The sequence below is a fragment of the Podarcis tiliguerta genome (assembly GCF_965153285.1).
Source record: "Podarcis tiliguerta genome assembly, chromosome: 2".
In the NCBI taxonomy this organism is placed as follows: domain Eukaryota; kingdom Metazoa; phylum Chordata; class Lepidosauria; order Squamata; family Lacertidae; genus Podarcis; species Podarcis tiliguerta.
Window position 1 is genome coordinate 49,147,070 of NC_139535.1, and position 24,831 is coordinate 49,171,900.

A 24,831-nucleotide genomic window follows, 5' to 3' on the forward strand; every position below is an offset into this window, starting at 1 on the left:
CCATTGGTGCCCAGCATGAAAATTACCTTAATTCTAGGTGGACGCTCTATATTCTATCTGCCACAGACTTGGCTTTTGGGCAGAGACTTCCACTTAGACCCCTCTAACACAGTACCCTGATATCGCACCTGCTTTAGGTTGGGATGATGCACCAATTCACCCCAAACCCTAATGGGTTACCATCCCACCCAGCCTTATCCGACTGCACCAAGTGGCAAGAGCACAGCCAGCTTTTATTCCCAGGCAGTGGACCGGAATGAAGACTTCCTGACTCTGCTCCATCATCTAGACTCCAGCTCCTTGCCTGCTCCTGGTTGGGCAGTTCAGTTTGTGTGTGTGTTGGAAAGCTATCCTGCCATCCAAAGCAGGCAGCTGGGAGAGGTCCCAATGGTCGGCTGTGAAGAGGCAACTCTTACCCCTCTCCTCAGGGGTGGAGGGAAAGACTGTGATGGGCCGCAACCACTGTCCTCCCCCAGCAGGGTAAGCAGCCATTCCCAGTTAACACTAACAGGCAGACTACTCCTGGCTGTTGTTCTCTTCCTTTCAAGATGGTGTCATTCCAGTGAGGTGAGGAAAATGCCTCCCCTTTCCTGAAGGGCATAATCCCTCAGTTGTCTCCATGGAACATGGTCACCTCTGCATGGAGCCTGGTAATGCAAATGGGGATACTTAGCTGGGCCAGCCAGGGCCATCATATTACAAGGAGGCTGGTTTCCTCTTGTATAGGCCCCAATTTTGTAGACGGTTGAGACTCCCAGGCACAATGAACCCCTCAGTTCTATAACAATAGAAGAATATTTGATGAACTACATAGTGGCACTTACAGTTCAGAATGTTGTATGCTGCAAAGCAGTTCAGTTGAATATTTATCCTAACATTACTGTTTGTTGAGCACTTAACCTTCCTGTGCCTTTTTTATGATTTCCCTTGCCTCCTTGCAATTCAACACCAACTCCTAAGCTATTTTGAAGGATCTCCTGACCCTCCATTGCAGACCAGGGTGGGGTGGGGGCTGCAGGAGAAACTGTGTATTGGAGGGTGTATTGGAGAGTCTTCCATCAGTAGAGGGACGCTAACTGCATATAATCCACTGCTTTAAAATGCAAGGGGTGAAAAAAGAGCATGGGGCCACAAAGGGATGGTGCTGTCATGTTATTGACTTGTCATGTTACTGAACTCAGCAATATTACTGAACTTGTCATGTTGCTCAACTCCGGAGTTAGGTAATGCTGGAGCTTACATAATCAGAAATTGAGTAATTTACACAGGCACTCCAGTTGCCACCTAAGCCTCCCTCCAAAAATTAATATTTCCCAATCAGGAGATTGTGGCTTCCAATAGATATTGGCCCTTAAATCAACATTGAAGAAAGTCTTGCATGCTGCTACAACCTCCCACGCTTCTCAAGGGTCGCTAAAGTTTGAAATATGATGAAACAGAGGACAAACATCCCTTTACAATTTTAATAGTTATCACTGAAATGAAATGTAATAGTTACACTTAATACAAAAGATGGACATTTTTACTGCTTTAAATGCTGTTCTTCAAGGAGTTATATCCAGTGACCAGCAGGTAAAATCGACATTGGCTCCCTGTTCAGTCCTGTAATCTTTCTTGTTTTGCCTTTAAAATGAAAGAAAAAAGATCAATGAGTTCCCATTCAAAGTAAAAGCCCCCTTGAAAGTCACATGGTCTTCTCAGCTATTCCCCTGCAAATGATTTTTGTTTTAATGTCACTGCATTGACAGCCTTTCCCCCAATTTTTGCTAGCAAAAACCTTTCCCTTGCAAATGGGAAGAGCTAGGAATGAAAGGATCTGCCAGTTTCTCTTCTCTCCATTTCTTATTTTTTTCCATCTTAAATTCAGCCTTCCACATTTGTGCAGCAATTCACAGCATAAGAATGAAAAATCCTCATGAAGATTCATCAACATTCAATGCAAATTTCTCCTAATAAACACATTTTGGGATGTGTTTTTTTTACTAATGAATGTATTTTTGAAAGCAATTTCCTCTAATATAATGCATTCTGTATGTCATTTTCACTAACATTTGTATGCACATTTCCCCCTAATATATGTATTTTTGTAAACATTGGTTGGTTGGAGAACTGTATAGCAAAATTCATTTGCCCAGGCAGGAGCATTATGTGACCCAGGAGAGCAGCAAAACAACAAGACTGCCAAATCTTTCTTGACAGCAGCAGGCAGGGTAAGGGTTGGCATGACATTGGGTCCAAGGACTCAATAAGCCCTCCCCATTGATGTTAACCCCCCGCTCCTTCACAAAGGATAACTTTTTTTCGTTGGCAAAGACTGGGGGAACTGGCCGAGGAAAGCTAGTAACAAGGGAGAGGTTAATGAATGTGCTGAAGACCTGAAAGGCATGGGGATGACTCAAAATTTACTATATTTTATTATCACTTTCAACATTCTTCTTCATGTAAAATACTGCCCCCTCCCAAATTGCAGAGCTGTGTAAGGTATGTGGTGAAAGGGAAGCTCAGGGTACCTGGGCATTTTAAGCTAGAGAAAAGAAGACAAAGTACGGATATCTTAACAAGTTTCTCATACACACACACACATACATTCATATAGTCTACAACAAGTGTTTTTCTGTGGCTTTTACCTTGTGAAACTATATGATTGTCCTCGTACAGTCAACATCTTCTTTCTATTGCTGTGTCTTTGAAGATGTTTATTAGAGTAAAACTGACCTGGGGAACACAAAGAAAAACACAGGAAAATAACTGCAGTTCTCAAAGCTATGCTGGAGCAGCTGCAATACGCGTCTCACCCCCCCTTCCAATAAAGGCTGATTCCTGCTTGATTTTAGGATACATTTGACTACTGTCTAGTCTAGTATTTATCTTGATGGAAGTATTTGGGGGGGGGGCAGCTCACCATGGCCTTTGACAGGCCTATAGCAAACAAAATGGATAGACTGAAGTACACTTGCACCTACTATGAATAATAATCAATACTTAAACATGAGCAGGTAGTTTTACTCATAAAACAACAAGCTCAGTGTTTCTCTGAGTTTTCTCTAGACATTTATTCAACACTTGTCCACTTTTCTGAGGTGGAGCTGCCTTGTACGTGAGGAACGGTGAGCCCCAGGGAGGAGGCAGCCATGGCCAAGAGCCTGACATGGGTTCCCTCTCCAAAGATAGGACTAAGAACATCAGGTTGGGCCTGGAAACTGATGAAGATCTTCAGTGGCTCTCCTGACAATCATGTCAGCAGCAGCACCCCAATTCTCATAAGTATTGGTGTAGTGACGGAGAGATTGAGCTGTGAACCAGACAGTTGCCAGTTGAAACATAACTTAAGGTGTCATGAACTGACTAGGTGACTTAGGAAAGCCACTAAACCAGGGCTCCCCTTCTCATCCCCACTCCATCTGAAATGTAGAGACAATCATGCTCATTTCTTTTTAGTGTTGTTCCAAGGATATACAATATTAAGTTATAGTGCTACATCAAAACCAAGCTTACTGGTAAATAGCATGATGATTGCTACTTCATTGCACAATCTGAATACATACCAAAAAGTCCATCAATGTTGTTAGAAAAAAGTTCACTATTCTTGAAGTGCAATCCAAGGAAATTAAGAGGGTTCTTCATATAGTAAACTTGTATTGTGATACCGTCTGGTCCTGATAGTGAAAGACTCCTTTCCTTTTCAATAAGAAAGCTCAACCTAGGAAGGAAGTGATGCTGTTATTTCTAAATATATACATGTTGAAATAAATGAATAAATATTAATATATAGAAATATATACATTATTACTATGGAATACCAAATGTTTGTAGAGTTGTGTCACTATATGTATTGTAACAATTCAATATTCCCTGAATTACCTCTTGATCTGCAATCCCAATTTCAAGGTGGCATAATTTAATAGGTATTTCTGCATTTGGTTCTTGTTGCATTTCTTATTTTTAAAAAATATTTACACTCCTCTTATGACACAATAGTTACCAGCAACAGGTAAAAATTATTACAATCAGAATAGAAAATGAACACCAAGGAAAAAGCAATATAAGCCTGTATTAGAGTGAGAGGCTTAAACATTGAAAGACAAAGTCATCATTAGGAAAAACTTAGAAAACTAAAAAAAATAATTAAGAGACCATGTAAAAACAACCAAAAAAGGTGTCTTTCAAAGATCTTTGAGGAGGAGATTCCATTGATGTGGGGCTACTACTGAAAAGATTCTGTCTCAGGTGGCTACCATCATGCTTTAGCAGGTTTGTAGGGTTCCTGCAAATAACTTGACCCTAAACTATTTAGGGCTTTACATTTAAAGGTAAAATAAGCTCCTGAAATTGAAATCATTTGATTTTGATTAGGACACTCTCCAGACACCAATTCAGGGTTCCACTGTCTTCCTAATATTACCTTCAGTTGTTTCGCATTGGTGTTAAAAAGTATGGGGGGCAAGATATAATCTCATGATTGGTGTCACTGTGACTCTATGCCCTCAACACCCCCTCCAGTAAGGCTGTCCAAAATGGCACCACTGCCAATTGTATCAAAAGCTGCTGTGACATCCAAGCCACAAAATAAATCAGAACAAAGCTCAGTGGGCACAATTCACTGAAACATTTCAGCTTGAGCTACTGAGTCAATTTCATTATTTTCTGGCCAATTAACTGCTAATCGCCAGTCTAAGCTAACATATATTATGAAGCACCTACCTCAGTTCATAGGAAATTAAAATGCTTTGTTCAAAGAGAAAACCAATATTTTTTAAAGTCCCAAAATGAGGGAATCCTCTGAATTTCACATGAAAGCTGTTATTTTTTGATGCATGAACAACAAAGGCTTGTGCTTTGAAAAGTTATGTAAGTTTAGGAGTTCAAGAATGTAAAAGTAGCATTAAGTATAGCCTTAAAGTCAGACCAACCAACACTGAAAAGAAACTGAAAATATCAAATATTACCCTCTCGTTGTTAAAGATGCAGCCTTTGTCCATGGGAAAGAGCTCACATTGCCCTGATCATTCAGTATAATTTCTCCCATTGACACGTTGATTTGCACATTGGGTGTCTGATAGATTATGTTGAACTCCACAAACTTTCTGTTTTCTCCAAGCTTACCAGTCACTTTGATCCCTGGAAATATAATAGTCAAAATAAATATGAGGATCATACGCAAGAAACATATTGCTGTTTACTAAGCAACAATTTAATATAAATAAAACTGTGATATAAGCTCAAGAGCAACAAATTCCATGTGTTGCCACCACTTCTTGTCACCTTTTTTGAATGCCTCCTGAAATCACACAATTGGCCAGAATTGCAAGAGCTACATCTAGAACCAGATGATACAACTAGCCTATATTTGTTGGTTAGTATTGACAAATGTACAAAACATGTACATAAGACATGGGATGACAGAGAGAAGATACAGGCAGGTATAAAAGAAGTAAACTCTGAAATTGGACCCTCAACCTTTAAAACAAATAGTACTGATTAAGTATAGGACTATGTTGGCCTATGGACCATGAAATAATAACAATAAATAAGAATAAATAACAATATTAAAAAGTGAGACATGTGCAGGAAGGATTTCTACAATAAATATGTGAAACACTTTGAACAACTGGAATGAGACATGTAAAACCACGTTTTCTGACTAATGCATGATATTAGCAACAGAAAACCATGTCACAATATTTTTAGTGTAAGCTCTACAAGACCAATAGTGTTGAGATTTTCCGGGTCAGTGGTTTTAATATATTTCATTGTCAAATAAAATGCACTCACACAGATTTCTGGAAACAACCAAAATGCTTGACATGAAAGTTAGGGAGTTGACAGCAGCTTACATTAGAAGGCTTACCTTCGTCTGCATCAGTCAGCAGGGTTATGGGTGTTTGCAACAGTCCATTGATATTTAAACAAATGGGATTTTTTTCATGAGTCAGTTGAAGAATGAAACTTGGATACTCATTAACAGTGTCTGGGAGAGACTGAACGTTGCCTAGGAATCAGTAGAAACCAAAAAAAAAATATGTCATTTTTAATAGTGCAATTTGTGAGTTTGGACCTGCCTTGCCAAACCTTCAGTGAAGTCATGTCAAAGCTATATTTGGGTCTTCCATATTGATTCCAAATGGTGGCTGGTGGCCCAAAGTCCTCCTGCTCATATATGACAAAGCCCTCGTAGAGTGGACTTAAAATTAAGCGATAGAGACAGGACAAGCACTAAGGAAGGTGACACCTTGAGTTTTCTCAATTCCCAAATCACACATGCTGCATATTACACACACACTCTTAACAAACCTGAAAAGGTTGTGTGGGGGGGGGGGTTTTATATAAAAAAGAATAGCAACCTCAGAAGGCTGCAAATTTAGGAAGAGAGGAGCTGCTTTATACTGAGTCAGGCCATTGATCTATCTGTCTCAGGACTGTCTACACTCACTGCAGGGTTCCAGGCAGAAGTCCTTCCAAGCCCCACCTGGGGATGTTGGGGGACTGAATTTGTTCTGCGGAGTGGCCTGGGTGCTGCTTAACCTGTTCCTCACCAAACATTTCCCCACTTAGTCTTGAATGTTGCTCCCCTCCACCTTACCAATGGGATTCCAAATACATGTACCCATATCAGAAACACCTCATGGAGGGGAAAATATATTCATAGAGAATAAAGTGTGAATTACTCACCAGGGTGACTCCCCACCAATGGGTATGAATAATCCGCATAATCTAAATAACCCAAAAGTATATAAATTGTTAATTTCCTGCTGTTATACTACATAGGTATATACATAGGGAGATCAACCTTCCATAACCTGGTGTCCTCCAGAGATTTTGGACTATGATTCCCATCATGTCTCATCGCTGGTCATATGGACTGGGGTTCTGTTTTTTGTTTTTGTTTTTCTTATTTTTTATTTAACAGGATTCGTATTTTTTATTTAGCAGGATTCTTATTTTTTATTTAACATGTCCCATTTAAGGTATAGGGACACATTGCTACCCCTAAAAAATTGTCCTAATATATTTTTTAAATCACAATCACCATGCAGCAAACAATACTGCCAAGTGGCTTTTAAATACTGTATATCAATTGCCAACTACATTTGGCTGAAAGATTCATCTAGGAGAAATGCCACTTGATGTCCCTGAAACAGGGCAAAATCTGCCAGGCAAAAACACTCAGAAAGTGAACACCGGCAGCTTCATGCATATTTGTTCTCAAGGGGAAAAAATAAGCATTCCTCCTTTCCCAAGAACACTGAACTTAACATTTTGTGGGTGTCATGCAATTTCACACTGACAAATTCAGGTTGCACAACTAAAGCATATTTGATGCTCTTGCACACACAGAGAGACTTTTTGCAGTAAAGAATGTGGCAGGAAAAAGCACTGGAAATTGTGAGATAACAATTTTTTGATGCAGCACTGTACACCCTCCCTGCAAACAAATCAGAGTAAATCTTCAATAAACCAGAGCCATTATATAACCACCCTGAAAACATTCTGCAAACAAATGAGGATGAATGCTCAATAACTTATCACCTGGAAGCAACGCTAAGCCAATTATAAAGCAGCTATTCACAATCCCTTACCCATGAAGGGAAAGCAAAAACTTGGAAGCTCTGGTTGGGAGCAAGGACCTCAGGACCCCATACAGAGACCCTCCCCACTTTCAATCTTTCCCAAGGCTATCTCTGCCTCAAGTTGCGACTAAGAAAATTACACAAAAACCAAAGTCTCACGAAACTGATTAGTCATAGAATCATAGAGTTGGAAGGGACCCAAGGGTCATCTAGTCCAACTCTCTGCAAAGCAGGAATCAAACTCACCACCATGAGATTAAGAAAGAGAAAAGGGATTATCAAATTAGTAGTAGTTTTCCTCTGCCTCGCATACCCAGCTGTAGGGAGCAGGGAGAGGAAAATGGTGAGTGTAGCACTCCCCCAAGAAAACAAAAAACAAAGAATCTTTAATTGTTAAATATTTTGCATTGAGTGTGCTAAGAGTGTGTATTCCATTGATTTGAGAGGAAAGGTCCATCCAATTCTTTGCAGTCACCCAATTACAAGAACACTGATGTTGTCCTGTCTGCATACCTGTGGCTAGACCCACAGCACTGGCGCAGAGAGGCTCATACATGCAAGTGCTGTACTTAAAAGTAGGAGGCGGGCCCAACCATGTGTGGAAACAGCTGTAATTTTTACGTCCATTATAATATGCCACCATTGGCTCCCAGGGACCAACTGTTTTACAATGGCTGCAGAAGAAGGAACACCGAGTGCAAGATAAGCCTAAACCAGGGGTGTGCAAACTTTTTTCAAAGAGGGCCAGATTTGATGAAGGGAACATGAGTGAGGGCCGACCACAGTTGTTGAGATTTTTTAAGGATTTTTGAACTTTTTTTAAGGATTTAGGATGTATTGCCATGGGAGCCAGATTAAATCAACTGGTGGGACGGATTAGGCCCCTGAATCGGACCTTGGACATGCCTGGCCTAAACCATACAAGAATGTGATGGACATTACCTTGCGCAGCAGTAATAAAAAAATCAGTTTGGGAATGGTCATAGTTACGGCTAGATGGTCTTCCTGAAAAAGAAGGAAGTGTTTCAAGATGTGTAAGTACAGAAGCAAAGCACATTCTACCCTAATACAATTTGTGTCCATACTATCCCTGACATAAATATAATCCTTCTAGTTCCCTCCTTTTTCCACCTGCACACATTGTGTGTCCAACTTCACATGGCTGTGCCCAATGGCACACGAAGAGAAACCCTCCTTCTGGCTCCGCATCTCCAGAGAGAAACAGAGCCACTCTAACCCCATACGACTTCAGCATTGCTGTTGGCGGATTTTTAGTGACTCTGCAACTTCTGTACAGGAGAGAGATAAGTGCCTCAATTCTCAACACTCCAGAAAACAGACTGTGGAGCTGGAGCTGTAAATTCGTGAAGATTTCATACCATAACTCCCGGAGTTGTCAAGAGGATCGCTACCTCCTACGATTCTAGAAGCTTTCATCATGCCTATGAGAGAGTTTCATGGTTAGATCATTTTTCTCACAGTATAGAAATTCTTAGGAATAAGTTACTGTTATTTAATTGTTGAATCAGATTACATACCAAATGTTCGATCTGCAGCAGTGTTTACATTCTCATTATCTGGTCAAAGAAACAAAGACAGCTTTAATGGACTGTAAGCTCCATCTCAATTTTTATTTCTCCTGTGTTTGCCCCCTCGAATTGTGCCATAGCCTTTTGGTGCTATTGGGAAGTAATGTGTGCTAATCTGTCACCTTTCTCGATTGACCTTTTTGAGAAAACTATTTCACAACAATAGTACGATTTCACAGTTTTGGGGTACCTAAATTTCTTGGTGGAAACCCAAAAAGATATGTCACCAACGTTCCTCATACCCATTCTAGATTCATAGAAATCAATAGACTTAAGTTACTTATTACTGAAGTTATTGGATTTTAATGGGTCTCAGTATGACTTAACAGACAATCACTCACCAAATTCTATTGCTGAAAACCACAAACCAGATCAGGAATAATTCCAAAGAGTCTGCCTATTATATCATTCTAAGCAATTCACACTGTTTTCTATTGTCAGACCAAGGGAAGTAATAAAGGTAAAGGGACCCCTGACCATTAGGTCCAGTTGTGACCAATTTTGGGGTTGCAGCACTCATCTCGCTTTATTGGCCAAGGGAGCCGGCGTACAGCTTCCAGGTCATGTGGCCAGCATGACTAAGCCCCTTCTGCCGAACCAGAGCAGCACACAGAAAAGCCCTTTACCTTCCCACCGGAGCGGTACCTATTTATCTACTTGCACTTTGACGTGCTTTTTGATCTGCTAGGTTGGCAGGAGCAGGGACTGAGCAACGGGAGCTCACCCCGTTGTGGGGATTCGAACCGCCGACCTTCTGATCGGCAAGTCCTAGGCTCTGTGGTTTAACCTACAGCACCACCCGTGTCCCCAAGGGGAAGTAATAGTACTACTCTATTCTGCCTTGGTCAGACCACATCTGGAGTCCTGTGTCCAATTCTGGGCATCACAGTTTAAGAAGGATATTGGCAAGCTGGAACATGTGCAGAGGAGGGAAACCAAGATGATCAAGGGTCTGGCCACCAAGCCTTATGAGAAATGATTGAGGCTATTGGGTGTTAAGATGGGAGAAGAGAAGACTAAGAGGTGATTTGACAACCATTTTCAGCTATCTGAAGGGCTGTCACGTGGAAGATGGAGCAAGCTTGTTTTCTGCAGCTCCAGAAACCAATGAACCAATGGATTCAAATGACAGTAAAGGAGATTCCAAATAAACATCAGCAAGAACTTCTGACAGAAGTGGAATGGACTCCCTTCGAAAGTGGTTGACGTTCCTTCATTGGAAGTTTTTAAACATCTGCCAGGGATTCTTTAGTTGTGTTTTCTGGCATCCCTTCAAACTCTACAGTTTTATGATTCTATGAAAGGTATATTCAGCACCAATAACATACCAGTGCTATCACATCAGTGACTTCACCTTTCTTCACATAATTATAAGCTACATTTATCATTATCCTTGCCTCAATAGTTATACTTCTATCTGACTGTTTTACCACTCTCCCAACACGACCGCATGGCCAGAGCTCTCAACTCATTCTTCTAGCACTGAACTTGGATGAGATTCAAAAGATAAATGCATGTATCACTTCAGTTTGAGATGGGAGCAATTTGTTCTGATTTACCTGCCTCTGTAGGCTTGTTTGCCACCTCTTGAGCATCAGGTTTAGTGACTACCATGGAAGTGAGGGGTGTAACAAATCCAAACTTCAAGGAGATGTTCAAAACTTGAGCTTCCAGGTTTTCCCGCTGTTCTCCATCAGCTGAAGCACTAAGATACAGAGGCAAAATCTGCACTGTCTGCTTTCTACACATGATCCAGTGAAACAAAATACAGAGACTTATGTATATGCGTTGGGTTTTATGTTAGGAATGTTGGCTTCTAGATAACTGCACACACAGAACAACACCCACAAGTGTAACAGGACTTCCCCTCCTTCTCCTACCCCCATGGGCACCCTACACCAGCCTCTAACCTGCTCTGAAGGGTTTGGGGTGGGGGAACCCAGAATAGATTTGGGGGTCAAGCAAGGGGAGAAGATGGGGAGGAGTTGTGCTGTGCTTGCAGACGTTGTATCATGTGCACAGTAATTGAGTTTGATACAACCTGCTATGATTTACACCCTCTCACTGAAACAGACATAGCCACACAATATATTTAAAGCACATTTATATAGTCATGGCTTCTCCCAAAGAATTCTGTGAATGTAATTTTCCTCACAATTCCCAGAACCTATAACAAACTATATTCCTGGGATTCTGTGGAGGAACTTATGTCATTTAAATATATATTTACATTAGTATTAGGATAACAATATCAAATATATAAAAGAATGTATGGGTTAGGGTATTTTTGTATGTATTCATATAATGTTTTTTCTCTCCTTCACACAGTTGTGTGTTTTTTGTTCTTTCCCCCCTTTTTTGCATCACTTTATTGCTTTGTAATTGAAAAAAATTCAATAAAATATCAATTTTAAATATATGGTATGGATGTGACTGCAACAATGAAAGCCAAGGGATTATCAGCATGAGCCAAGATCTTGCAGAAAGAAGTGTTTCTCAAGTCACTAAGCAACTATTACTCACTTAACAGTGTGTTATGAGTTGCGAGGGAGTAGGCTGTATGCCAAGACCCTTCTAATCCCTAGATCCAGCAGGTGTTAAAAACAAATCAAGGATTCAAATTCCTGGAATAGCCAGGCTAGCTTCCTGGTGAGGTCATGGACTGTTAAGGTAACAAAAGAAGTGGATATGTGCCAGACAGCAAATGGGTGCCTCCCCCCCCCCCCCGCAACTTATCTTAGAAAGATAAAGGCCAGGGTTGGGAGTTAAGTTATGGGAGCTATAATCTGGAAGCAAAGCTGTGGGCCGGGTAGCCAGAGAGAGAGAGAGTGCCATGCCTGATTTCTGTTGGGATCCAAGGTTGTGGCTATAGGAGAAGAATAATCCTCTTAATGCTGTGAACCCCTCCATCAGAGGCTGTGTTTGTATGTATGTGTAAATAAACCATATACAGTCATACCTTGGATCCTGAACGCTTCTGTAGCCGAATGTTTTGGCTCCCAAACGCTGCAAGCCCAGAAGTGAGTGTTCTGGTTTGCAACGTTCTTTGGAACCTGAACATCTGACGTGGCGTTCGATTGAGTTCAGGATGCTCCTGCAGCCATCTGGAAGCTGTACTTTGGTTGTTGAACGTTTTCAGAAGTCGAACAGATTTCTGAAACTGATTCCATTTGACAACCAAGGTATGACTGTATCATAAAGACACCACAGCCTCATTCCAAGGGGAACATGAACCCTAGATAGGCACATAGAACCCCTGGAATCTCACATGCTTCAAAGCTTGCAACACTATTATTAGCTTACGATTTTTCTAGCAGCTGCTGAATTGTCAAATAGGCCCATAATCTCTCAATGAAATTTCCAAAGATGTATTTCTGATGCTGAAATACTTGCTCCTTTTCTCTTATATTTGCCTCTTCTTTAAGAGTAAGTTCACTGGCATGCTGGAAAACGAGCGGGGAGTGCGAGTTATTCAAAGTAACACTCAATCTGAATATAAGCAACACATACTGTTTTCTGCACAAACTGATGTTAGAGGGGAAAACCTATTTAAGCAAACTTTTAAGATTGGAGGGAAGAGAGAGGAGCAGGCATCTACCGCATTCATGAAAACAACAAATTATGAATATAACAATAAAAACAAGACAATTGTGAGCTCATGTTTTTGTTGGAGATGCTGAGATCAAAGAGTGCATGGCTGCCATGTCCCCCTCAAGGGGTCTTGCAAAGCAGTTCAGGGCTGGCTCAGGGAGGGTGGCTGGAGCAGCCCGCCCCCCAATGTGCCTGGAGCGCCCCGTCAGCCCCCTCCCTGCTACGCCCCTGGTTGCATATCTTTAGGCTCCAGGCAAAAATGTTTCTTTTCAACATACATTTGGCAGATTAACCTTCTATGGCTTCTTAAATGTGTTTGTGAGAGGGAGCGTCATTGATTTGTTTTGGTAGCAATGCGCTGTACATGGGGCTACCTTTGAAGGTGACCCGGAAACTACAACTAATCCAGAATGCAGCAGCTAGACTGGTGACTGGGAGCGGCCACCGAGACCACATAACACGGGTCTTGAAAGACATACATTGGCTCCCAATACGTTTCCGAGCACAATTCAAAGTGTTGGTGCTGACCTTTAAAGCCCTAAACGGCCTCGGTCCAGTATATCTGAAGGAGCGTCTCCACCCCCATCGTTCTACCCGGACACTGAGGTCCAGCACCGAGGGCCTTCTGGCGGTTCCCTCACTGCGAGAAGCCAAGTTACAGGGAACCAGGCAGAGGGCCTTCTCGGTAGTGGCGCCCTCCATGTGGAATGCCCTCCCACCAGATGCCTAAGAGAACAACAACTACCAGACTTTTAGAAGACATCTGAAGGCGGCCCTGTTTAGGGAGGCTTTTAATGTTTGATGTAGTACAGTATTTTAATATTTTTTTTGGAAGCCGCCCAGAGTGGTTGGGGAAGCCCAGCCAGATGGGCGGGGTATAAACAAATTATTATTATTGTTGTTGTTGTTGTTTATATCTGTTTTATTATGTATTTTGTATTCTAATTTCATATTTTTCTATTGTGAACCTCCCTGGGATATTTGGATGAAGGATTTCCCCCCCCTTAAATTTCAAATACTTTAAACAAATCATAAAAGGAAAAGCAGAGGTTTTAGTTTCAAAGCGGAATGTACCACAGAATGTTGGGGAAAGAAAAATGACTATGCAGCCCAAAGTTGTTCATACAAAAGAAGCAATTTACTTACTCCTTTAGCCTTAATTTCCACAGGAAGATCGTCAACGTCATTGCTAAGCTTTCCAGCTACAACAATTTCAGAGCCATCAAAGAGCAACTTGAAATTATTCTGAGTTATTTCCAGTACGGCATTGTCTGGGTACTTCATTTCAATCTCTTTCAGGATAGGCGTAGCTACCTCACGATAAAAGCCCTTGAATGAGACAGACAGAAAAGGTAACCACAGGAATAAATCCCATTGGCAGAAGCCTGCACAAATACTTCTGTTAATGCAATGAGACTCTCCCCCACTCTCCTTCCTCCGTGTGCCCCCACACCCTCCAAAATTGGCTCTGGGGTGCTCAGGAGAACCCCCAGAACAGCATGCATAGGAAGCAGAAAGGGGAAGGCTCCATGTTGACAGAACGTTTTCCATAGCACAACAAGGGATGCAGTGGCGCCATGGTCTAAACAACTGAGCCTCTTGGGCTTGCCAATTAGAAGGTTGGCGGTTCGAATCCCCGTGGCGGGGTGCGCTCCTGTCGTTCGGCCCCAGCTCCTGCCAACCTAGCAGTTCAAAAGCACACCGTTGCAAGTAGATAAATAGGTACCGCTGCAGTAGGAAGGTAAACAGTGTTTTCGTGTGCTCTGGTTTCTGTCATGGTGCTCTGTTGTGCCAGAAGAGGTTTAGTCATGCTGGCCACATGACCTGGAAAGCTGGCTGTGGACAAACGCCAGCTCCCTCGGCCTGAAAGTGAGATGAGCACTGCTCGCCATAGTCGCCTCTGACTGGACTTAACTATCCAGAGGTCCTTTACCTACCTTTTAACTTATAGCACAACACTGAATTCCTTTCCATAGAGAAATATTTTGGCCTACCTGAAGACAGTTTTGAGATTCTTCATTTAAAACATATGTATATGTTTTGATTGTTAATTCTCCCCTACCTGGAGCTGCAAGGCTGCATCTGAGTCCTCGTATATACGGCGAGCCACTCCCCCATTTTCTAAAGCCATCTTCTCCAAAAATGTGTAGCTGACGTCAAATCCAAAGCCAAGGCAGTAGAGGAAGTACTTCCCCTCATTAGCTTTCCGTATGTTTCTTTGAATCCTAGCAATGTTTGTTTCACCTGTCATATATGGGTATAAAATGTGAACACACCCCAGCCACTGATAAAATAGTTAAATATGCTGCATTTTGAAAGAAACAAGCAGATGTTGGGAGTATAAAAAATATTAATGAGTTTACAAACACCCACTGACTTTTCAATTAAAGAAAAAAACTTTCAGGAGCAAATATTGGATATCTGTGTTCAACTAGAATACATATTTTTTCTGTACCAAGAAAAATGTTTTGTATTTAGGATTTCCTGTTTCTTATTGAGAAACTGCAGGAGTACTATATTGTAGCCAGATAAAGGCTATATTGTTTTTCCCCCATCTGGCACTCATACAATCTAGTGAGTCCGAAGTAAATGAAGGTGTGAAAGAGAGTTATAAAGCATGAGGAAATTTTGTAGTATTGTACAGCAATCTGATGTCTGGAGGATATTCTGTGTTCTCACATAGGCTGTAACTGCTTGAAGACAGTTCTGTTGAGGATCAGTCTGTGTGTGATTCTTCAGCTCCTCTCTGTTTAGCGTCCTCCTCCCTCTGTTTAGACTTTTTTGCTTATTTGATTATCTCTGTGTCAATTGTATGGATATGTTGAATGTTTAAGGGGCTTGTGAAAACCAAATCCAAAGATATTGGGAGAATCTTTACTGGAAGATTTGAAATGGCCAATTGTTGAAGAGAAAGAGAAGTAGGAGCTTGAAAAGGGGGTCACACACACAGAGAGAAAATGTCTAATTAAAGTAATTGTTGATAAGTATGCATTAAAAATAAAAAATATAAATGAAAATAATAGCAGAATGTGTGGCTTTGCTGTTTCTAACTCACCAGTAGTAGGTTGACCGTCTGTCAGCAAAATTATCATGGAAATGCTTTGGTCTGGTAATAGCTCAGCTGTGGTGTCTTTGTCCAGTGAGTGTATTGCCTTCTGAAGAGCACCATTAATATCTGTTGCTGTAATGGGAAAGAAAACAGGTCAGCGGATTTGACCAGAGATTTATATTGTTCTTCAGAAAGAAATAGAATAAACTTTATTTGCATAGCCAACAGGCCATAGCATATTGTTCTTCAGAGATCTAGTGAGGATGCTTCAAAGGTATGGAGAGAGAGAGACAGCCAGAGCCATCCCAACAGTTAGACAGTCTTGAAAAGGCAGCCAATTAATGGTTATTTCATTTCTTATTTGCAATATTGTAAAATCCAGTCCATGAGTTTTGAACATACAAAGAAGACAAACACAAAAGAAATAAATGCAAAGTTACTGAAATCACTGGGTACAGTCAATAGTTTCACAACTGAATTAAGAGAAACAGGCAAATTAATTTCATTCAGTCTTAATGTTGCTGTTAAACAAACAAACAAACAAACAAAGGCTTTATTTTCACCCAGCCCATGTTTTATGTGTGTTCCAGTTTGCCAAGGTCTGGCAGAGTTTTAACTCAGGCCTTAGAAAAATCTCTAGAAACTAGGCGCTAGCGTGGATAATGCTATAGATTTCTGATGGGCCTTTTCTCATGCCTAAGGGTTGTTTGAGTTCTTAATAAAGTGCTTTGGCATGTCTTGCATTATTACTGCAATGTTTAATTGCTCGGGTGGGAGGAGAGGCCCTTGTGGGATATTCTATTTCTTGTGCCAAAATATCTTGACTTGGCACCTTGGTGGGCATTTGCTCCTGCATCGAAGGCAAGATGTTGCCCTGGGGATATGGGGAAAGAAAGCAAAAAGACCTGGACTAGTAGAAATCTATGGCTTAAAGAAAATAAAATAGCACTAAGTCCACAAAGAAAAATCAAGAGACGAGCAAGTTTAGACATACAGTATGCAAATGGGAGTTAATACACTGAACAGAGGAGGAATATTGTCATATTTCTGAGCATAAAAAGTAAGAAGCTATTGAATGAAAAACCGAACACCTAAGAATTAGGTTTGGACTTTAAAAATATACTGCAGTGAGCATTTCTGATTAAAACTTTGCTGAAAAACTTGACAAGTCTGTTCAGTTGACAAACTTACATCCTCCAGCAGAAATGGTATCAACATGTCGTTTAGCCCGTTCCACGTTGTCCTCTGTAGCTTGCAACAAAGATGAAGTCCATAACCTCACAGTTCTACTAAAGAGAACTAAGCTAAAGTAATCTTCAGGATTAAGGTCTTCCAGAATCTTTTTCATTGCCTCTTTTGTCTATAAAAAGTAATAAAGCAATGTAATTTCCAGTCACAGAATCAGAAACTTAACATTAGACTTATATTTAAATAAATATTTCTGCAGAGTATGGGTCTAGCAGCCTAATCCTTGGCATGTCTGCTCATATAGAAGTCCCCCTGTATTTAATGGAACTTATTCCCCAGTAAGTGGACACAGAACTGTAGCCAAACAACTATGTATTTCTCTCTCCCCCCCCCCCAATATGGAAGTGGTTTTGTGCAGAAAAAAATTTAACCCATGAAGCCGGTTGAAGGACCCTGCATGTAGAAGTTGCTGTGGGCAAGGTGTGTCCCAGAACAACTGCTTTGGTCTGTGTTGTGACTGATTTGGTTCCCATTTTAAATTTCATTCTAGGCCATTAACATCCCTCTTGAATATCATTTGCTAAGGTCTAGAAAAAAAAAGACAAGGCAAGGGACTATGTCCTTTTTAAACAGCATGCTTGTAGCCTTCTCTTAAGTAAATTGACATGACAGAAAGCAATTTATCCGGGAAATTTACTTGATGAGGCGGTACTGTGTGGCTGGTTTCAGACTGTAGTAGAATTTACATGCTCTGCTGCTGGTCTTCTAAAGTAAATTCAGTCAAGAGAAGGTGTGGCAATGTGTCATTACACATCATGCACTGCTGTACCTCTCTTGCCCCTTGAGATTCCTCCCAGAAAGGCAATTCTAGGGTTGTAGCAATAGGGGTGATGCATCTCCAGGGCTTTATGCACACACAGACCCAATTGATTTCCAGAATGTGGCCTAGCTTTTCCTGGGAGATGCTTGAGGGGCTACAAAAGCCAGCAAAACCTATTGTACCAGTGAGAGAAGAAGGGAATGTGTGGACCCTGGGAATTGGCAGTCCTACAATACTGCTTTCCTTACTTTAAAGGCTATCTTGCATAAACAGCCAAGGAGGTAGTGGGCTTGAAAAATAGGACAGGGACTAAGTCCAAACTACTGTAAATGAGCAAGGCTCTAAGGAGCTAAAACACTTGTTCTTATGTGCCTCAGCTCTCAAAGAGAGGAGCAGTTTGGTCCTGCTGTGGCATAGCAGACTCCATAAAGATTCATTGTGACTGTCAAAGAGATACTGCTATTGTCACTGGTAATTAACATACTGTTGGCGTAGCATGGCACAAACACTAGAACATTTTCTATTTGGAAAAACATTACCTGCCGTATTTTCTTCCCCTCCATAGATCCACTCGTGTCTATGACAAAGACCACATTTTTGGGAAATGCTGGCATTTGACTGGGTGCAAAATAATGCACAAAATATCCATTAACAATCTGAAAACAAAATAAGTGGTATTAAGGTATTACACATTCATATCACAACACAGCAGTGTATAAAATAAGTCAAACTATGGAACTTGCTCACACCAGTAGCCGTGATAGCCACCACCTTGGATGCTTTTAAAACAGGATTTGACAACTTCATAGACAAATTCATAGAGGATAAGGCTATTGATGGCCACAATGGCTATTTTCTGCCTCCACAGCTTCTGAATGCCAGGAACCACAGGAGGGAAGTGTGTTCTTCTGCTCGAATCCTGCTTCCTGGTTTCCCACAGGCAACTGTTCAGCCACTGTGAGAACAGAAAGCTAGGCTACATGGGCCATTGGCTTGCTCCACCAGGTTTTTCTTATGCTCTTGCTTTCTTATGACCACATGTCAATTCAACTATATCATGCGCACAGAAACTCACTGTATGAGCAGTACAACCAACCCTTTAAATGTAGGCTAATCCAGCCTCATAAAACCAGCATGCTTGAATCTAATTACCGTATTTTTCGCCCTATACGACGCACCTTTTCCCCTCCAAAAATGAAGTTGTGCAGCTCTCCCACGCTTGCGGATAGCAGCCTGTTCTGGGGGCTGGGGTCAGGGGAAGCTCGGGCTTCCCCTGCCCCAGCCCTGCACCTGGGGGGGGGGGGGGAATAAATTTTTTCCCCTTTATTTCCCCCCAAAAAACCTAGGTGCACCCTATGGAGTGAAAAATACAGTAATGCATGAAGGGGTTAAGGTCATAGAGTAACCTGTCCCAGCAGGTTTAGCCTTTGTAACTTCCCCTCACCCTGGAAGGAAATAGGTAACCAAGCTTTCGTTCCTTCAGTCTACATGTGAACATGGGTGTGTGAGGAGCTTTGAGCTGCAGCCTCTTTTGTTTGAGACAAGCATGGAGTCTGAAACAAACGTTTTCCTATAACAATAGTTTAGGACAGGCATAGGCAAACTTGGCCCTCCAGATGTTTTTGGCCTACAACTCCCATGATCCCCAGCTAACAGGACCAGTGGTCAGGGATGATGGGAAATGTAGTCCCAAAACATTTGGATGGCCAAGTTTGCCTATGCCTGGTTTAGGAGCTTTTAGCATTTTGTAAACAAGCTACATTTTGCTGCCTCTCCAACTTTTCTGAATGCTTTATAGTAGGCATATTTATCTGACCCAAGGAGAGTTTGTAAGTACAAGGGTACCTTGGGTTAAGAACTTGATTCGTTCTGGAGGTTCGTTCTTAACCTGAAACTGTTCTTAACCTGAGGTACCACTTTAGCTAATGGGGCCTCCCGTTGCCGCTGCGCCGCCGCCACACGATTTCTGTTCTCATTCTGAAGCAAAGTTCTTAACCCGAGGTACTATTTCTGGGTTCGCGGAGTCTGTAACTTGAAGCATCTGTAACCTGAAGCGTATGTAACCTGAAGCATCTGTAACCCGAGGTACCACTGTAAACCATTTTTATAATTTACCAGATGTGGTCTTTTTCTATGCCAGGGGAAGTGGAAAAATTTGGAAGGACATTTTAAAGGGAGACATTTCGGAATTCGCTGAAAAGGGCACATTTTAAGGATTTACATCCAATATTTTTACACTTTGCTTTGCTGCATGTTTTGCCATGTTAAATCTCTGCTGGAGTTCTCCCTTCCCCCAAACTTGGACCTTGACTTCTAGAAATTTTTGAGCAGATGAACTGAAGACAAAGCATAGGTCTACTGAAACCTACATAGGTCTACTGACAAGTAAGTCCCATTGAGTTCAACAGGGCTTTCTCCCAGGTAAGTGAGCATAGGATTGCAGCTTAAGCCAGCCTTTTAGATAAACACATCCACTTTACTGGTATGTCAACAGGGTTTGTGTTCCTAGAGATACAATATTTGTCTTTTAAACTGAGATTAAAGACCCTTTGCCTTTGCAGTTAGTTTTCTGTGGTGAAATTACTGTAGGGATGTCCTTAGACTACATGAAGACTAGGAAAATGAGAAGCCAACAACTGTTTGTCTAAAGGAAGTTCCTGTTCTCTTTCTTACTGAAGAACCTAGAAAACTGACTGGAATATCTAAATCTCAGGAAGAAGATTATGCTACAATTCAGATCTGGTTCGTTTTCAAACAAAAGTTTAGGGGTTGCTGTCTGAAACTAAGATTATACAATTTGTAAGTAGGCCTTTTCCTATGCCCCCCCCCCCTGAATTTAGCTAAGTGATGCCTATTACTATGAATTCTCAGTAATTTTTTACCTGTATATCACCTGCAGTCTCACTCCTTTTAACATCATAACGTATGAGAAAATCTCCATCGAGCAGCGTGTCATCCAGTCCAGGGGTTTTTCTTTGTTGATCTATGGTTGGTTTAAATGAAATGTGGGCCTAAATACAAGCCACAAAAGCAAACAATCAGTCAAGCTAGCATAGGAGGGCTGGTGATTTTTATTCTTTTTTAAAAGCATGCTAAGTCTTGTAGTCCATGTAATACATACCTTTGTCTCATTCTGCACCTTTGTTAGAGCATTGTTCAGTTCATTGGTGATGAAAGTGCTCTCAGTTTCCAGTGCACTTATACCTTGTGGTTCAAATATGTGGGTGTCAATCTGAAGAAAATAAAAAGATGCTTCAGAGTCATAACCTTCAGCCAGTCATTGGTGTCATTTATAGAAAGAGCCTTTTCCAAGAATTTACCTGAAAGTGTTTAACAAGTTGTTTGGGCTTGACCTTGATCAGCAGTTCGTACTTTCCCAGCTTTCGCTTTAGAAGTTCCTCGTATGTGAGTTCAAAGTTAACTTTGGCAGCAGCTGCAACATTGACTGAAACACGAAACTGTTCTAGTTTTCTTCCAGTTGATCTGAAGGGAAATGAGGAATTTAGGCTTTATGCAAGAATTTGGCAGCTCATCCTCAAGTTTGTCTGGGAAATGAACTCTTGAGTGATATTAAGTTGTGCCCATCCACTAGCAGAATGGACTTCCGTGTGCCATGAGATGTTTCCTTTATCTCCTTCGCTTGCAGATGCTGTTTGTGTCCCACAAATCTTTTCCAGAGGATATGGGGACACTGAAGAAGAGATTTGGAAGGCAAAGGGGCCTGCAAGGGGGAGAAGAAGAATGAGATGTCCCACTACATGAGTAGAAGTCAACTCACGTGGTACTGGATTTCGAAGCAGTGTAGTATACTTGTACTGATATGGGAGTGGAGATGCTGAAGGCAGGCCTCTTATACTTTTAATAGTTGTGTATAAGAGGGAATTCTGACAGGTGTAGTTTATCTTGTAGAGGAAAACGGCACCAGTGGTGTCTTTCATTCCTCCACGGAGTGCTGAAATAGCAGCAGCCAAAGCACCAGGGATCCATGGAAATTGACTTTTCTAGAGCACCTGGATAGGGATGTTAAGAGCTTGCATGCTACCTGTCCCTGGTCACCCTGTGGATAAGACACTGCTGAACTTCCAAAAACCTGGGACATGACATTTCTAGAACACCTTGTGTCTTTTTGGAATAATAAGAGCCTCTCAGAAATGACAGTCTCCAAGGATCCTTGCTGGGGGGAAACCTCTCCGCGAAACAACAGTCAATTCACGATGCAGCTGAACATTATCATTTGTAAAGTTCATATTTGAAATATTTGAACTTCAGTGACATCACTATGCAATACCAGTGAGTGTTTGATATGGTGTCTATAACCCTTAGCGGGTTTACTTTATGAAAGCCACCAATAGCTCTTTTAGATCGATTATAATCTAGTCAAATCTACACTCTTAGAATGTTATAATTTGGGCGTGCTGCTAGGACTGTAAAATGGAGATAGAGTGAATTGAGACTTAGGTTCTAAGAATATTGGGGTGGATCTGCAACTGTGTGAGCAAAATGCCACTTGCATGATGGAATCTTTCACCTCCTTTGCTCTGCAGCCCCTGGAAGCCCCTTCTAGAAGGTGAGGAGATTATCTTAAACAGTACAGCTGCTCCTTCACGTCATTTCCATTGCTGCTGTCCCAAGCCACAGCTTACACTGAGGGCACCTGACATTTAGGAGAGGCTTCTGAGCAAGTGCAAGGCAAGAGAGACAAAGGCAGAAAAGACCTAGTAAATCAGCAGAACTTTGGCTCCAACCCATTTCGCCTTAATGTTTTGCTGAATGATCACAGTTGGCCTGTATTTATGGACAATTTTTGCTCACAACATGAGGTTTGGTGCCTTTTTCTTTTCACCTTTACCTTTTGTATTGTTGTTGTGTGATTATTTGATCAACCTATTTGGTCTAGTGTGCATTTTCTTGACACACTTCAGCTTTGGGGAATGATGTCAGTGGTGCTAAGAAGTAGTGGCAATGCCAAGTAAAGTAGTTGGTATAAGCCACTTTCAAAATATTCCTATATACTTCTATCCTCTCTATGGCTTTACCCATGACTGCAATGGCGGCAGAGGGGGGAGTTGCTTACTTGACCAGTCCAGCACTCTGTCCTTGTGAAACCGCAGCATCATACTGATCTTGTGCAGATTTCTTCTCCTTGATTATTCCAGGATATGTTTCTCCATCTATGGTCCTTAACAAACAGTGTTTTGAACAGTTAAAATCATAAGGAAGAGAACATATCCTCTTATGCATCCCACCTTTTCTTCCCCAAAAAACTGCTCTGGAGTTGGGGGGACCCTTCAGAACCATGTGGGAGGTGAGGTTGGGGAAGGTGAATTCAGTTTCAGTAAGATTCTGCTTTTATAAATTAAAAGGTGAAAACTGCCTCCCCCTTCCACTCATTGGGACGTTCGGTTGATGGCACTGGAGCCGCTTACTGGTTGCAACTCACTTCCTCAGATGGAAGAAGCCCTTCCATTCACAGAATAGCTGGGCTGGAGCAAGTCCTCTATCTTTTAAGAGGCCCCAGACATGAGCTTACAAAGCCTTACATGCTAAAGTTTGTGATGAAAGCTGACTTGGGTAACTCCACTTCAAAAAGAGCCTCCTTGGATTCATTCGCTCTGTTGACAACTCTGCTGGTGATTACTGTGTGGGCATATCGTGAGGTAACTTTGCAGTCCACATGCAGGCTGTAGATTTCAATGGCATTCTGGAGAAGAAGAGGAAAAGATTCTCTGAATTCTGACAAACTTCTTCCACCCCAAATGTATTATTGTAGAGCAAGATTTCATCAGCTCATTTAGTTGTCAGAGCAAGGAGAGAGTGCATTCATTAGGCTTCCATTCTGGCAGATGATGTTCATGCTCCTGCCCTAAAAAATTGCCCCCTCCACTATGCCACTGGTCAGGTCTTAAGTCCACCTAGCTCACTGTTGTCCTACACTGACTGGCAGGCTCTCTAGAAAACCTGGACCCCGTGGCATGCAAAGCAGATACTCTTATCACAGAGTTAGGCATCCTCCCAGATTATAAATTAAATTAGTAGTTTATATACTCCCATCAGTATTTAAGACAACCAGTTCAATTGTAGTGTTAACTAAATTAAGGTTAAAATCATACATGATTTAGATTCCCCTCCCCCTCTTTTTTCATGTTTCCAAACTGCATTCGGTAACATGATAAAAAGAGGGGGAGGGGAATCTAATTCATGAGTAGTCTACTGATGTGAATAGTGTAAGGTCAGGGAAAGTAGTCATGGAAATCTGCTGCCCAAGAATAAGGACTTCCCATTACGTGCCATCACCCTAAACACCACATGAAAATAAGTTCTTTTAAAAAATTGGATATTGCAAATTTATGTACATTTCCCCAATATTCTAAAGACAAATGAGACATCTCTAATTCAGAAAAAGGGACAATTACCTCAGGTGCCGCAGGTTCCACAAATACTTGTAGTGAAGAAAAAAACAGCCAAGCGACAAAAAAATGCCTGTCCATTTTGGATGTGACAAATCCACAGAAGTGAAGTCTTTTATACGAAAGAGTTAATGAACGACTAACGTCTGAGGGACTTTGTGGACTGATGAAGCCTAATATTTACCCACTGAATCAGAACAATATTCTTGAAACAGAACATCCCCCATCCGGCCAATGTCACCAATCTTGTCAAGCAAGTGAATGAAAAATCTGTGTTCTACCCAATATTTACCCACTGAATCAGAACAATATTCTTGAAACAGAGCATCCCCCATCCGGCCAATGTCACCAATCTTGTCAAGCAAGTGAATGGAAAATCTGTGTTCTACCCAATATGTCTGCAATACCAAAAATATATGAGTGGCTTCTCCCATTCCTGTGGTTATAAGAAAGTCCGGTTTTATAAAAATTTGCAGAAAATAAATCACAGAATATAATAATGTTTTTTAAAATAATAATTCCATAAAGAAAATTTGATAACACATGTGCAGTATACAGTCAAACCACGGTTCTCAAATGGCTCGATTTTTTACCGTTTCAGCTCCCAAACGCCAAAAAC

General features: G+C 41.4%; 1 protein-coding gene across 1 annotated transcript; it reads right to left on the reverse strand.

Moving 5' to 3' along the window:
- Positions 1-1,449: 1,449 nt before the first annotated feature.
- On the reverse strand, positions 1,450-24,308 carry LOC310672253 (inter-alpha-trypsin inhibitor heavy chain H4-like). Its single transcript, XM_083429131.1, has 22 exons — positions 24,219-24,308; positions 23,346-23,506; positions 22,880-22,984; positions 21,126-21,288; positions 20,927-21,037; positions 20,688-20,816; positions 18,345-18,461; positions 16,989-17,157; positions 15,804-15,929; positions 14,811-14,992; positions 13,895-14,077; positions 12,461-12,600; positions 10,717-10,862; positions 9,107-9,145; positions 8,948-9,010; positions 8,511-8,573; positions 6,670-6,711; positions 5,849-5,989; positions 4,947-5,118; positions 3,546-3,700; positions 2,628-2,715; positions 1,450-1,623 (listed from the first exon to the last, which is right to left on the reverse strand). The coding sequence occupies exons 1-22, from the start codon at positions 24,291-24,293 to the stop codon at positions 1,545-1,547; spliced, it is 2,649 nt and encodes an 882-aa protein (XP_083285257.1). The 5' UTR covers positions 24,294-24,308; the 3' UTR covers positions 1,450-1,544.
- Between the last annotated feature and the right edge of the window lie 523 nt (positions 24,309-24,831).

Bases quoted from the DNA above. Each gene is read 5' to 3' on its own strand.
- LOC310672253 (XM_083429131.1), bottom strand. From the start codon at position 24,293: ATGGACAGGCATTTTTTTGTCGCTTGGCTGTTTTTTTCTTCACTACAA. The intron at 6,712-8,510 runs GTAATGTCCATC...TGGGTTATTTAG, and splicing joins TTTTATTACTGCTGCGCAAG to ATTATGCGGATTATTCATAC. The intron at 3,701-4,946 runs GTAATATTTGAT...CTTCCTTCCTAG, and splicing joins GCATCTTTAACAACGAGAGG to GTTGAGCTTTCTTATTGAAA.